Source organism: Diachasmimorpha longicaudata, chromosome 3, assembly GCF_034640455.1.
Source record: "Diachasmimorpha longicaudata isolate KC_UGA_2023 chromosome 3, iyDiaLong2, whole genome shotgun sequence".
NCBI lineage: Eukaryota > Metazoa > Arthropoda > Insecta > Hymenoptera > Braconidae > Diachasmimorpha > Diachasmimorpha longicaudata.
In genome coordinates, this window is record NC_087227.1 from 7,850,733 (window position 1) to 7,866,429 (window position 15,697).

General features: G+C 38.4%; 3 protein-coding genes across 7 annotated transcripts; 1 reads left to right on the forward strand and 2 right to left on the reverse strand.

Annotated features, from left to right (window-relative positions):
- Positions 1–481: 481 nt before the first annotated feature.
- LOC135160330 (CDK5 and ABL1 enzyme substrate 2) lies at positions 482–8,550 on the reverse strand. Of its 5 annotated transcripts, none has more exons than XM_064116760.1 (11): positions 8,410–8,550; positions 6,146–6,945; positions 5,225–5,599; positions 4,730–4,798; positions 4,050–4,301; positions 3,874–3,912; positions 3,134–3,219; positions 2,789–2,895; positions 2,438–2,544; positions 1,968–2,172; positions 482–1,802 (listed from the first exon to the last, which is right to left on the reverse strand). In XM_064116760.1, exons 2-11 carry the CDS (start codon positions 6,541–6,543, stop codon positions 1,662–1,664), a joined length of 1,779 nt encoding a protein of 592 aa, XP_063972830.1. In that variant the 5' UTR covers positions 6,544–6,945; positions 8,410–8,550; the 3' UTR covers positions 482–1,661. The 5 variants fall into 5 exon arrangements, with proteins under 5 accessions (XP_063972830.1, XP_063972831.1, XP_063972829.1 ...); XM_064116761.1 differs by having other exon boundaries at positions 4,730–4,795; positions 6,146–7,042; positions 8,410–8,548; XM_064116759.1 differs by having other exon boundaries at positions 6,146–7,042; positions 8,410–8,548.
- LOC135160333 (gamma-interferon-inducible lysosomal thiol reductase-like) lies at positions 7,317–9,318 on the forward strand. Its single transcript, XM_064116768.1, has 5 exons — positions 7,317–7,480; positions 7,556–7,818; positions 7,921–8,109; positions 8,384–8,704; positions 9,032–9,318. Exons 2-5 carry the CDS (start codon positions 7,663–7,665, stop codon positions 9,116–9,118), a joined length of 753 nt encoding a protein of 250 aa, XP_063972838.1. The 5' UTR covers positions 7,317–7,480; positions 7,556–7,662; the 3' UTR covers positions 9,119–9,318.
- Positions 9,205–12,030, reverse strand: LOC135160331 (splicing factor 45). Its single transcript, XM_064116765.1, has 4 exons — positions 10,783–12,030; positions 10,134–10,623; positions 9,768–10,039; positions 9,205–9,625 (listed from the first exon to the last, which is right to left on the reverse strand). The coding sequence occupies exons 1-4, from the start codon at positions 10,897–10,899 to the stop codon at positions 9,338–9,340; spliced, it is 1,167 nt and encodes a 388-aa protein (XP_063972835.1). The 5' UTR covers positions 10,900–12,030; the 3' UTR covers positions 9,205–9,337.
- Between the last annotated feature and the right edge of the window lie 3,667 nt (positions 12,031–15,697).

Below are 15,697 nucleotides of genomic sequence, written 5' to 3' on the forward strand. Positions count from 1 at the left end.
ATTAGGATTATTATGTCGTTGACAATTGCTTAAGTTTGCATTTATGTAATGTGGATTGTATTTGTATGCAACAAAATGATTTTAACAACTTTTTGTGGTGGGTACTACACCAATATTGTTTTCTTTTCTCCGTTATCAATGCTGTCTACTGATTGGTTTCATCTTCACATTGATTATTCAGCTGTTTCACCAATCAACTCATCAATTAGCCGAACGATTGATCAACGAAGGCGATATCAATCAATAATTAAATTTGAAATTGATCATCCCCCATCGATCATCCATATTTTATAAACGTGTGAGCGATGAGTGGAAAAAACCACCTATCAATCGCTCTAAAATAGATCATTGATCATATTAAGATGTTAATTTACTTTTATTCCGTCCCAAATCTATTCATCGATGACGTCATTACAATTAGAACAATTAGAATCAATGAAATACTCGTCCACATTGGATGGAATAAATTCAACAGGTAATCTTTACTCGAATCTGATTTATTAATAATTTTCCATTTATATGACATGTACGGGCATTCATAGTTCACGTACATTCGGTTAGTTACTACATAATATTTCTTCTGTAACATGTATATTTTATTCATAGACTATATAGATAATTAATTAAATAATTCAATAAACGGCATCAACAGACTAGCATCACCGCAGTAATTAACCGCTAAATTATTTATAACTAAGTAATCCAGGATCATGTAATCATCTGCCAGGTTGGACCGATAATTATGCTGAAATGATACTGGCAATGGTACTTCAAGTAAATGATTAGACTTCGAAAGTTAAAACAAAGGACAAAAACTTTTAATTCAGGTAAAATTTCAATCACATATCGATGATTAAGAATAATATATTGTAGTTAGGATCGCACATAATTCCATACCCTCTTTTCACATACCTCGTCACCCTTTTTTTTGGCGATTAATGTACATCTGGCAACAGTGTATATACAAAAAATATATGCCTTTATGTATCAACTTATACTACGACGTAATATTAAAAAAAAACAAGTACCATGAGCCTTTGAATGTAATATACCTTAATTCACTGTTGAATTCGATTGGAATGAGAAATTATCTGATTATTAATCATTATGACGAATAATTTTGCAGTAGTGATTTCACAAAAAAATGTATTTCCATGATTGAAAATCGAAAATCTTATATAAATATGGGACATTACGCAAAGAGTTGAGAAAAAAATATTTCAACAGTGAAATTCAACAAATAAAACCACAATTGAGCAAATATTTACAAAAAGTAAAAAACAGATAATCATAGTCACGTATAAAAACAATGTGTACTCTTCATCTTGTTTATGAAAGTGATTAAAGTCTAGTTTTATCTTGACCTACATGAGTCATTCTCTCGGTTCAATGATATTTATAGCACTGATAAAATGGCTTTATAAAACTCTGAAAAGGTTATGAATTTACTAAATATTATTTTTCAATGTTTAAATTTTTCTTACTGAGAAACTATTCGAATTGGGATATCTTAAGTATTAATTACCAGGAAAAATAATGTTGCTCAAAGGAGTTTTGCAGTTTCTTAAGGTACGTTGGGCCAGGGCGATATCTTTTATAGTTTACTCATATTAAAAAGAAAATTTTCTGCAATTTAGTAAGTACGTCATGCCGATGATGGGTCAAGACTCGTAGATGAGGCGCTGGTAGTGGGGGAATATCTCCCATGTGGGTAAATGGAGACCAAATTCAAGGGCAACTAGCACTGCAAATTCTGAGGTGATTAGGTCCTTGCGATTCAGCCGGAAAACACTTTCTGTTCTCTGGAATGGAGAGAAATAATATCTTCATATTCACATATTTTTTATCATTCTTATCTTTGAGTCAGTAAATAGGAAAATTTTTAAAGCAATTAAACTCTCCATTTCACGGAACAAATCCTCCTCGTTAGACTATCACATGGGAATCATTTAATTGCCGGGGCTCACCTCAATAAGTGATTTAAGTACATCTCCTTTGACGTCGTTGAGCTTGGCAGCTAGAAGTAAACAAGCACCTGCGCAGAGTTTACGAGTTTGCTTTGTAACGACATTTCGCAGTATCAGTTTTTCAAAGTACACGTATGCCATTGCTACCGTCAGAATGTCAATGCCGTATTCCACCTTTGCTATTTTTCGCATTTCTCTTTTTAAACTGAAATGGAAATCTCTCATGAATAAATGTTTTTCAAACTTTGTACAAAATTTGATGAATGACCTATAAATATTCAGTATGAACCGGATTTTTTCAATACAAAAACATGAAATTAACTCGAACTTTTTCCTGATAGTAGAAGTATGAAGTTAATCATTATTTTCTGGCAAACATTGATTGATATTCTCGAGAAAACCGGAGCTGAAATTCTATTTGATTTATTATAAAATATAATAATTTCTCAGAAATTTTTTAGAGCTTTTACCTTCGCAATTTGCTGAGCGTCAGTTGAATATGTGGGAACTTCTCTTTAAACTTGTCATTCAATTCCTTCTTCAAGTCTGAAGGTCGTACGTAATCAATAACGGATGCCTAAAACATTCAATAGCCTCGTCAGTTATTTATCTACTTTTCCACGATTACACCCGAAACAAAAATATTGAATTGACATTGTTCTGATACTAATCGGCACCCCGTGCAAGTCATCCTAAGGGACAGTATTCTGTTACACCAATAACAATATTCTACAAAGGGCGAGTAAATGTCAACTCTAACCCTCATTAAAGGACTAATCCTATAATTAAACCAAATCAATAATAAATTCAATTTTTCCCACCATGTATGAAGTAAATGTCAAGAGAGTGCGATGTTTTCCAGCAATCAACTCCGGATCATCCAGTAAATTGGGGTTATAGTGAAGACTCTGCTCATCCCACTCGATAACTAATTGAATAATTAATTATCGTCTCATTAAATTGTGAAATGTCATATTACTGAAAAATTCCATGTTACTCCAGTAATTAATTTCATTGTCGTATTAATAAATTTGAACCCAACTGATTAATAAAGTCATTTAATTATTGACTCTGACATTACTAAGTAAAATTACCCCGCAAAAAGTAAGAGAAAATCGATTTGAAAATCAAAACTTCTCAGAACAATTAAAATATTGTAAGTTCACCTTTCGACTCATTAACCAGAGATAAAGGCGGAGACTCCGGAGGTATATGAGACGGTCTATGAGTCGCAGTATCATAAGAGAGACACCTGAAACAGATAGCTCCACGTCAGACTCGTATTTCCCTGATAAAACCGAGGCAACCATCAACAATGCATTTTTTCCATTTGCCGAATGAATTCCCATGGCATACAAACGTGAAAAACTCATTGATTCTACAGAAAAGTGATGACATGCGAGAAAAATTCGCAACGAATTTTTTTGTAAAGAATTCCAAAAGCTACGTTGATTCCACGCACCGAAAAATATATAATTCTAACAGTCCAATATTGTTTTTACCAGAATTGGAAGCGAATTGTTGAAAGGGAATTCTAGGCGTTTAATTATCCGAAACCAATATAATTGGGAAAATTATATTTTCTTCTCAGTGAGAACATTTTTCTTCTAATTCCAATCGTTCTCACAAGATCGTCGATTACGATCGCGTCTTTTCATCACTCTCCCTGAGACATGGCTTTTCAATACAAAAAACAATAAAAATAATCTTTTATCAGCGCCCATTAACAAACTGACAAAAGCAAATGATGGATATCACTCACAAGATAAAACTCATGCGAAAAAACAAGAAGTAGAAAATAATAAATTCGTTCCAAATGAAAAATTAAACGTGTGAAACAAAGATTTGAAGAGATGATAAAATGCAAAAATAATTTTCCCATTTTTGGAAAATAGCATTTGGTTACCACTTTGTATGATCCAGATTCCACGTTATAGTTTTTGTCCTGTAAAAAAATAATCAAAAACGTGTCTGGGATTGTTTCAGTAACAAATAAACAAAGCACTAGCCTAGTTGGCATTTTGATCAGCAGTAATTAGATGAATATACAATTAGTCGTGTCAGATAAATCGTTAATCATACCTGGATACCAAGTGATGTTTATTTGTCATGACATGGGTTAGCTCGATGGCCTCGCTATCGCTGATGTGCATCCTCTTCTCACGCTGAAACTGCCTGGAAGGCACCAATAATTGACCGTATGATATCTCCTGACCGTCTTTCGCATGCTCAATACCGAGAAGACCAAAGGGATCGAGATTATCGTTTATTGCAGATAGGGGACGTGGTCCCGAGGTATTTCGTCGGCGTCCAGTGTCCCTGCGTACGTCAGACCTTCATGATGATAATTAAATTAATTAGCAGATTCATTACCTGAGTTTACATTCTTAATTGTAATTTTTTCTAATTTGTACTGCAGCGATAACATTTTTTTCTCGATCAGTTTCCGGCGATTAGCGCGAGTATGAGCAGGCTGACGATAAAATGTCGTGAAACATTTTTTTTGGGAAATTTAATTCTCTACAAAAATTCTCCTATGACATTTTTCATCAACTTCCTTTACTACGCAGATAATCGCCTAACATTCATTAGCTTAATCTTTTTTTGTCATTTACATTTCCATTAAACATTGATTTTTTTAATGCAATTCTCTCTCACTATTCCCAGTAAAAATAATCTCCCTATTAGAATGATTAGAATATACTGATAACATTATAACGAGATTGTAACATCTACTGAAGTGATTAGACTTTGTTTGATACCTGCGCAGAATACGATTAGAAACCGTGTTGCTTATGAATCCAGTCGTACTACACGAAGCACTTAAGCTGCTGATAGTAGAAATTCAAGAGATAAAATAATTTTAATGACTTTATTTGGATTATTATCAACCATTGATACTTGAGATGATGAACTCATTTCAACTAATGACTGAAAACTAATGAAATCCACATAAACCTCCACGTCACGAGATAAATGAGGGGAGGGAGCTGTGTACGACGTTTACACAAATTTATAAAAAAAATTACTGAATTGGCTGCGAAATTCTACAGAATTTTGTCAAAGATTGAGAATTGAGGTCAAACGTTCTGTGTCACAGCGAGAGAATACTTTTCACACATTGAATAAATTCTAATAAATCTCTTGGTAAGGTCGCATGCTCTGTGTGAGTGAATGATCTAGACAAAGACATAGTGCAACAGTCACCACAAAGGTATGAATTGACCAGTAGTCAAAGTAAACGACATCAAACTCACCAACTTGTTCGTTGATTCTTGTTGTACGGTAATGCTGAGAAAACGAGGAAGGGCACGCGTTTGGAGGATACCAGAACAAGTCTGTCATCACCAAAACGTTGGCCATTTATCGGTCGTTGCATCATACGCAACTCCCTTGTGACTTCAGGAATGATAACAGCATTCCCACATAATGGCTGAATGTTGTTTAAACCTTTGACTTTCGATTTAGAATGGGATTTAGAACGTAACGAGCCTATACTCTCGCTACTGCTGTTGTAGTGGTGCTTTATATCCTCGGAGAGGGTTGACGTTTGATGGACAATGCGTCGTTTATAGTGGAGAGAACCGACACGTCTCTCTGGAAGGGAATAGTCACTTCCAGCTGTCCCAGCCCTAGAATAAACACAGAATAATTGAATACCAAGTGAATGCCAACTGTATTTGATTGGGTTTAATTAATTTGTTTGAATAGTTTGTAAGAACAGCTATAATCTCCAGTAAATAAATAAATCTCAAGCAGCAGCGAAATGTTTTATGAAATATTTTTTATAGGATTCTCGGGGTTCTTTCCCAAGAGAACCTCTGGACCTTTTGTCCTTCGGACTCTTTCCCAATTATTTAGACACCTTTTTCGCAGGCGGTACAATCAGCTGAATACTATGACTCGTGATATTTTACTCGGAATCTACTAGTGTCAGAAATGTTGATGAAATAGTGTTGATACTTTCTTTAGTGAACTTATGTAATGTCAATTAATCATTACAGGATTACCTCTCTCAAGTTTCCGTCTGCATAACATAGACATGTGTGCAAACTCGAAAACACACGAAGACTTTGTCTGAATAGCCAATTTTTCTCTTCTTTTTGTCAATTTAAGCTGATTCAGTTTGGGCTGAATTACAAAAAACTGCCCCCAAAAATTATGGAAAAATTTCTCACCTTTCCCTGAACGATCCGTGAATGCTCGTGAGAACGGGCTGAATCCTCTCGTTATCCACAAGTGCTGATACATTAGCTCTTCCACTGGTCGATATGCCGTCCGAATCCGAACTGAACGAGTAATGTTCAATGATTTTCTGCACAATCTCAGGAGTCTCTTCCCTAATATGTAAAATATCTGGCAAGCCATCAACAGTTTCCTCGGCAGATGTGTCAGCCTCACACTGTGTTACACAATTTCTCTGTACATCACTGTGTAAACGCCTGTGTATAACACCATTGTGAGGTAACAATGATAAATTAGTGTCTCGATGACTACCATCGAGTGATATATTTGACAAAAATGTTAGCGCAGCAAGTCGTCTACGTGAATGATTTTTCTTTAGGGCTGCTGCCATTAAGAGAATTATTATTGAGCCTTCACTATTAATTAATCCGTCAATAACCAATATTCTTCAAGTGTTATTAAATTTCAGTTGATTAAACAAAAACAATTAGAGTAAGTGGGGACTCTGTGTTATTCCCTGACTTTTTACTCTCCCTTTGAGATCTTTTTGGTGTTAATTGGTAATAAATTAATGCCCTAATCACTTTATTTTAATCACTAAATCATAGATAATAAGGATCACAATTCATTGTCACTTGTCGTACACTTAGTTCTCGCGTTCATCACTGAATTTGCACGTTGGGCGTACAAGTTGATCTCCATTTTAACAGTTTTAACAACAATTATCATGCGAATTTGATTATTCAACAGCGGAACACTACCGATCTACTGGGGCTCGTTCACCTCGCAGAGGCTTTTACGCAACACAAAAACACCAACGGGTTTGATGGGAGAGAGGAGAGCTTTTTATCGTCCAGTTGTCATCAGCCAATGAGAGAAGGGAGAGTCGTCTAGGGATATTATGGATCGTGAGATTGGAGAATTTACCGAGGCTTTCGGAGAAGTTCAAAGTTTGGAAGTGATACGTCAAAGAAAATATCAGTAATTGTTATTATTCAGATATTATTAACTGACATTGGCAACCAGTCTTGGAGTTTGCTTCCCCCCTCTCCAAATCAGGTGATTTTTCCAATATGAAATGACAGAAAAGTCCCCTAGGCTCCAGAGTTGGTACCCTACCGATAAAAGCGTTTCCGTCTTGATATTATCCTCCAGAATTTATCAGTAACCCCACCGCTCTGCTCTAGACATGTCCTCAATCCTTATCAACCAGTCACAGATTATGTAAATCTCGATAAGTAAATAAATCAATCCCACCAATTGAAGCAATTATTCCCGACTCCAATGGGATTCACAATTCGAGTCTCGACTGTGTCATGAGGGCCTGGGTAAAAATTGCATCAATTTAAATTGAGTTTATCGCAGTGTACATCACCTTAAATAATATTTTTCCAATTTATCAGGTGCATATCTGTAGTGATGTGTAGCAGATAGCAAATAAAGGTCCAACTGTGAAGAGTATTTCACGTTTTGATATGATAAGTTGTTTAGCAAGTTGGAACGAATTTTTATGGGGATTTCGTGGGATTCGACCGAAAAGGACTACAGTCGGGGTACAATGGGCTTGAGGAATTTTGGAGGTGTCAGGTGGTGGTTCAGATTCACTTTAATTGCTCTGGCTGTTGTTTTTCTTTGGATATTTGTGAGGAATGACAGGATTGATGAGGTAATTCTGAGTTTTTCGGCCAGATAAAGAGGTCCCAGATCTCTTTCACATTCTGTAGTATTTGTTTTCTCGAATTTTGATTATTCAATAGTTGAAATACAGGTGGGAGATTTTAAGAAGCTATCGGTGATGCCCGTACCAAGGATCAAGCATGAAAAAGTGAAAATAACTGTTTATTACGAGGCCCTTTGCCCAGACTCAAGGAGCTTTGTGGTGAGGCAGGTGGTGCCGACATATCAGAAGATACCTGATAATGTTGTTGTGCAAATGGTTCCATATGGCAAAGCAACGGTACGTAAATAAGTAGTGAATAATTAGCTGTGACGTGGAACAATATGTGACGCAATGACACCTAATTTTGAAAGTATATCTCACCAAAAAAAAAATTTCAAATATCTTCTTCTTAAGTTGATCCATCAACGAGATCATCAAACACGAAACAAAAATCAAATTTTTGGTAAAGAAATTATTATGGTGTTTTTCTCCAAATCCAATATTTCTCAGGACATATTTAAAAACCTCTGTAGAAAGGTAGAACTCATTTTAACGTAACTAATTTTTCCAGACAATTCCGGGACCAAATGGTTATACCTTCAACTGCCAGCACGGCCCGAGGGAGTGCGAAGCGAACACAATACACGCCTGTGCCATTGATGTGATAAAAGATCCCGATGTTCAATTAAAATTCCTAGCCTGTATGATTGAGCGCAATATCTGGCCCCAAAATATAACGCGCACATGTGCAGACAGATTCCACGTTGATGCTGAGCCAATATTTAAATGCTACAAGAGCCCCCGAGGGGCCGAACTATTAGCCAAATACGGGGAAATGACGCACGCCCTGCCACCACCTCTCAAGTTTATTCCTACAATCACTCTTGATAATGTGAGTAAATACCAGAGTTTAATTTATGAGTTTGGATGAATCAACAGAACTATAAATTTTCACCTCAATGAGGAAACAATAATGTTTGGACTGGAGTTTGTGATGGTGATTGACTAAGTTTGCGGGCATATTTTCAAGATTCATAACAGTTTTCAGGTAAAAATATTGCCCCATGAGTTTTTCCTTATTTAATCCATCTTTTAAAAAATCTTGTGACAATATGATACACATTTATTGAATAAGACGTTTCATGTGACCCTTTACGTCTCACCTCATTTCTAATGCCGATAATAGCCCCCCCTAATTTTACGCCTTTTTTTATTCCAGGATATTGGCAATCAAATAGAAATACTGAAAGATTTACTCCGCGCAGTTTGCAAGCGATTTAAACATGTACCTGATGGTTGTCACTGACCGCACCGAATGCCAAAAAAAACCTGCAAAACTGAATTATCAATGATGAGAGATAAGACGATGAAACCAATCAATTCCACAAAATATCAAATATTTACAATTTATCACGAATGAACTGAATACATAAAAGAGAATGTCTTGCTAGGTATTCTGTAAATACAATTGTTGTAAAAGCTGATTAAATGATTAATTAAATGGAATTGATGATCCACGGTTGATTCAGTCCAATAGTTGATAGTTATCCAGTTTTTCGCTCGAGTAAAATCCAGCCCTGACCTGTCTCCCTCCAAAAAATCGCCCATTGAGATCCACAACAGCTTTTATAGCACTTTCTATCCTCTTGAACTCCACAAATATACGAACTGCCTCTTCTGCCTGAACGTCTGGCACCTCTTGAATTACCACTCGTGCCACATCTCCATACTTTGTGTTGCACTCATCTTTCACCTCTGGCTCGAGGTCATCATCTACTTCTCCAGGTCCTACCATGTTCCTGAGAAGCACAACCTAGAGGAAAAAATCCAATGAATTACTCGAGTAACAAACAATTTTCTAAATTAAGTCTAGGGGAAATGCATTGACTCGAAAGATTCAATAGATATTTTAAAGCTTTGAAGAAATGAAAAACCAATGTAAATGACTTAGACACCTTGCTTGGACTCTTCATAATTTCAGTGATACTTGGTTCCTCACTTCCGACACCCTGGCTGCCACTGGGTGGCGAGGGCGCCAGAGGAGGAGGAGGAGGCATCAGCTGCTCCCTTTCCCCGACGATTCTTCCGCCCCTTTTACTCGTCTTTTCCACCTGAAGCGCAACACTCATCCCCTGCTCCTTCTTCCCCAGTCCCTGTCCCTCCTTGAATCCATACTTTGCCATTATCTTGGCCGCCACTGAAGATGTCGCATATCCTAGACCTCCACCTGAACAATATCAGAAGTTAATTAATTAACGAGATAAGACATGAAAAAATTTAATGAACAAAGAATAAACTGCAGAAATACAATAATAAATCACCTCTGGGAGTAGCTGGAGAAGACACAGGAGCAGGAGAAGAGGCCGGAGGCTCTGAGGACTCCTGAAGCGATGGAGGAGGAGCTATTGCGGCGCCTCCAATCACTCCTCTGGACGTTGTGGACCTTTCCTCGTCTCTCTCGGGAACTACCATCGTGTTATTGGGGGTCGATGATGTCTGGGGCTCCTCGAACCTCGTTACTTCTCTCCTCCTCTTCCTCTGCTCTGCCTCCTGATCATACTCTCGGTCTCGGATGTCTCGCAGTTCCTTCACCACTTTGTCGTACTCGTTTGGCCACATGGGGTCGTACTCGTTGACAACGTTCCAGTCAAATTCACCGGATGTCGCTGTGTTGTTGGGAACTGACGAGGGAAAAATGCTGTTCGAGGTGTCATCCTCACGGTCGGGCTCTCGAGTAAGAGTTGTTTTCGATTTTAGGTCAATTACTGGGGGAAGAACTGCTGTTGCTTTTCGATATTGTTCTCGTTTTGGCTAGACAATCGTTCGGAATTTTATACAGCTGACTTTTCATTTATTCTTAGAAAGATTTTTTAGTTGTCTATTGTTGCAATTTTCAACAACTAGCAACGAAATAATTACTTGAGTCGTTGAAAAGATGTTCAAAAAAGTGAGGTTATAAAATATTCATACCTGTGTAGTAGCGGCTTTCTTCAATTGCAACTGCGATTGCAATAATTTAATGCCAGAGGACCATCCTGCCACCTTATCCGAAGCCCGATGTTTGTCAAAATCATCGTATAATGACATTTTGATAATTATTCACTCAATTACAATCACTATCACGTCACAATCATCACGAACATAACCTTTTGATACAAACACCACCATTTTGATAATCACAACAATTCACTCTCTCGATCGACAATAAAATCTCTTCATTCCCGACTGCAAATCAAAGCGATTCATTCGGAAGATAGCGCCACAGAGTAAATAAATCGCAAAATGTTCGATTTCAAAAAAGAATTCTACTTTTTTCGCTAATTATTCGATCGCAATCAGAGATAAAAAAATTATCCAGAATAAAATGACTTCACCACTAAATTTAATTCTCCATTCATGAATTAAACATAAGTAAAAGCCCATGGAATAAATACACATCCGCAATTTCCTGATGTATATCAAGATAAGCCCTCACTCGGTTCCTCATCATCATCAAAGGAGAAAAAAAATATGTATCTACGTACATATATTCGAAGCACTTCTCTTCAATTATCCCTCCACCGGCTTGAACTTCAACCGTTCATTCTGTATATTTTTTCATCCTTTTTTCCCGTACAAAACTTGGAAAAGCGGAAATGTAATGGCTTTGCGTCACAATCAAAGGCGCCGCCGGTGAGTTTATTTATTAATAGGAGAAGACCGAAAGATGTTGGGGAGTGGCATGTAGAATGAGAGAGGAAAAGGAGGATGAGAGAATTTGTAAGTATCATCCTACACACTAATTCCATTCTCTCACCTGACTTTTTTTTTTCCTCCTACGGAAAAAGGAAAAAAAAACCCACACCGTCTGCATCCCTCTCCTCCCCCAATTATTCAATTTTCAACTTTCTGCAGTTGAAAAAAAAGGCCTGAAAACAATAACAAATGCGGCATAACAATAGAACCACCAACATATGATAATTGAATTTGTTGTTATCGTCACTCTTATTTAATTCCCCACCGTCTCCACCGCAGAAATAATAAAAAAAATCCCTAAATGGTCATTAATTCCGGACAATCCATCATCCTAACAAAAAAAAAACCCTATATTTCCCCCATAAAAGACAGACGTTTCGCTCGCGTTAACGTCATTCTTTTTACTCATATTCGTATTTTCATCCTCTCTTTGCCCGTTAGTACCACTCTTTTGCCGAGCAGCTGGGATTCTCTGTTTTTCCTTCACATCCCCCCCCCTCTCCGTCAAACACCCCCCCAGCCACCCCCTTTCTTTTTGCCTTTTTCATTTTTTTAATCACGGTGAATTTCATGCCGCGTAGTTGTCCCTCATGTTATCTTTCTCCTTTCACAAAACCCGTGAGTAATGTTTTCTCCTTTTTCCCCGGGGTTTCTCTCGCGCGGCAGCAAAACGTCGGCAGGAGAAGGGGGGTACTGCAGGGGGAGGGGTAGAGGGCTTGGACGAGCGCTTTGTCGGCGCCCGCGGCTCAGATCAAACGTGCCGACATACTCCCTCTCTGTCTCACTTTTTTTGCCCTCTTTCTCTCTCTCTATTTTTCCCTACCCCCCTCGTCCCTCCGTCCGGCCCACGAACGACTCCAACAGCCCTCGCCCCCTCCGCACCTGGGGCCCCACCACTGCGATTTGAAAAAGTGTAGACGCCCCTTTCCGGCAAACCGCACACACTCTCTGTACTCTGCTGACTGCCAGAGAGCACCGCAACAGGGGGAACTCAGGCTCGAAAAAACCCGATGCACCGAATGCTGTATTTGCCTGTGTGTTGGTAACCCCGTGGTGAACACGGCCTCGCCGGTAAAACTGTATTATAGGCCTTATCCTATATTCTGCCCTACAGAACGGCCCACAACAACACCAGGCGTAGTCGTTGGACCCTGTCCCGGGGCCCTTTTGAGGATTTTTTTTTTTGGGCGAGGGAAAACGGGGGGTTTTTTGTTTTGATCTAGAGATTTGTGGGCAAGAAGACGAAGATCTGTTGTTGTTTTTGAGCGTTTTGGGTTGAGTGGGGATTTTTGATGGTGTTGTTGCAAACTTGTGTGTTGTTTGTGTAACGGGAAATCCCTTGTCTTATTTATCGAGTTGATCTATGTTTCGGATAGTTTTTAGAATTTTGGGGGTTTGTTTGTTAGGTTTCTCAATTAATTCAGTTCATCAACCACTTTAATTCCTGGAGATTTCCATATTCCTTTTTCGGAAGCTCCTGGAGGCCGGTGATCCCCTGTGGCCACCATTCCACTTAGTGGCCACACTCGTTGTTGCTTAGCTATCCATAACTAAAACGGGTAATTCCGAATTATCCTCTTCCTATTCAGGATTAAGAGCCAGCACACAATAGATCGTACGACGAACAAAAAAGTCGTCTTAGGCACAGAGCAGATGCGTTCAAGCGTTCATCAAATAGTAAAAACGGAATAGTTCTCACATTCCTTTCAGCTCTTTAGATTTTCTGATCAGCACACGCCCTAGTGCCGAATACAATTTGCAAACAATAAAACAACCAGTGAAATAATTTCGTGCACATACCCCCGCAATTATCTCTCCAGCCAACACGTTTACGAGGAAATATTAGAGCACTTTTTTTCAGAGGATAACATTCATGCCCAAAAAGTCCAGTGGCAAATTATTCTAAACTTGCTACCTTCGCAGATATCTCCCGGAGAACCAGAACATTCTCTCATCATTCTGGAACTATCCGGCAGTTCTGCTCTCTTCCTCTGCCTCTTCATCTTCTCTCCAGTTACGACTGGATCTTCGACGGGTAAATGACTCTTCGCCATTGTTCGCCCTTTCATTCATTCAAAGAATATGGGATAACCTGCAAATAACCAACAAAGCCCCATTTAACCTTTCAAGAACAATAAAAAAAACTGTCGATTTCGGGGGATTGTCCCATCCCCTTGAGTCATCCAGAATTTCACGGATCAACAGACATTGTCGATTAATTTCTAGGGCGATCCCAACTAACTCTAACCTCAAACCTTTACCAATCGCAAAAGCAGTAAGAAGTTGTTTTCACTCTCACCATCCACCGACTGCAATATTACTCCATCCTTAAGGGTCTTCGAGTCTTATTTTCATCTCATCTCTTACCTCCCATTGACGACTCGCCATTCGTCAAAATAGATTGTCAATGAACCTTTAGGGTCACTCCAACCGATTCTAACCTCAAAACTCTACATTACCGATGGCAAAAACCTTAAGACGTTGTTTTCGCTCTCAGCATTCTCCGGCTGCAATATTTCCCCAACTTTTTAGGACTTTTGATTCTTCTTTTTATCTCATTGTCTTTCCCTCCTCCCCTCAACCACGTATTCACCCCCGCCCCTCCCTCCGCCCTTCACCAATTCGTCTCACTCCGTCTTTCCGCATATTCGCTCCCACCCGGGGCTTCGTCTCACTCTAGCTTCAAAAAAAGCGAGACTCGACGCCGACTTTCCGACAAAGGAATAAAGGAAAAGAAACAACTAGCTACGGGTATAGGGAGAGGATGGCATGGGGCAAGAGAGCCTCCACGGTATGGCTGCCTCGAGACTCCAGGCCTTCTCTTCGCGTTTTATCTTCTACGTCTCTCTCTTTCTCCCATTTGGATGGAAGGGAATGGGCGCTTACCGCACCAGTGGCGTAGTCGCATGTGGAGTTGTTGTTTTTCCACGTAAACATTACTGAACTCGTCATTATTATTCATTTTTAATGAAATAAAATTAATTACCAGTAAACCATACGAGCTTGGAAAGAAGCCAAGTGTTTTTTTAAAAAAACGTCAATTTCAAGACCGCTATGATTATTTTTTTATTCCCGTGCAATTGACCAACCGGACGATTAAAAAAAACTGTCACCAGGTGTGAACGCCATCTGTTATGTCCTCCCTAGGTAACTAGGAGAATGGTGGCGCCAGGTGAGTAGTATTTAGCGCCAATCTTCGAATGTGGGTTCGTTACCCGCTAAACCTCTAATGAGGACTCCATCGAAGTCTGTTTCTCCAGGTTGAGGGTAATTGAATTGTTGGGTAATTCAATAATAAAACAATTACACAACTGCTTAGAAGAGCACACTAACACTTTATTTGGTAAAAACTAACCGTATTTTGTATCCTCATACAAAAGTTATTCTAATAACTGATCCTAATTTAGATTTTGAAAAACTAATTGAACAGGCTAACGGAGAGAAGCTGCTAGCAGGATAATTGTATTAATACTAACTTATCTCAACTTAGACTTCTAAGGGTTGGGTCCAGTAACCCCCACCAGTCCCCAAAAGTGGCGCACGCAAGTCCTCCTCTTGGAAGGTTTTAGATTTCTCCTTGTACAACAAACAATGAACAATGGATCCCACATGTGTCGAAGATGTAACCCAGAAAACCTTTAAAATAAGCAGTGCTCAAATTTCATGACTTGGAACCGTGACCGTTGACTTGCCTTTTTGTCTTCAAGTTTCAGTTTTACAAAGAACGCCCTTTATCCAGAGTTTTGAGGGTAATAAATTAGATTAAAACTCAACAACTTGAGATTTATGTTTTTCGTCCAACGGTTTTTCTCACGACAGTCAATTTATTCATCCCCTGTTCATTGTTTGTCCTTATGGTTTTATTTTAAATGTTATTATAAAATTTTTCCAACGACATTAAAATTTTATCCTAAAACAATAACTCAAAAACTCGCGGATTAAAATGGCCGATAAATAGTGCCATCTATAATATTCAAGCCCAGGACATCACACCTTCCCCCATATAATAAAAATTAGACTCTACACGAGTCTAATTTTTAGACACTTATTCTATGATTCAATTCATCTTAATAGGAATCTTATGTATGTTATTACTTGTTTAAAGTTTACTACTTGCTATCTCTTTATACATAATCTTAGAAGTCTATGT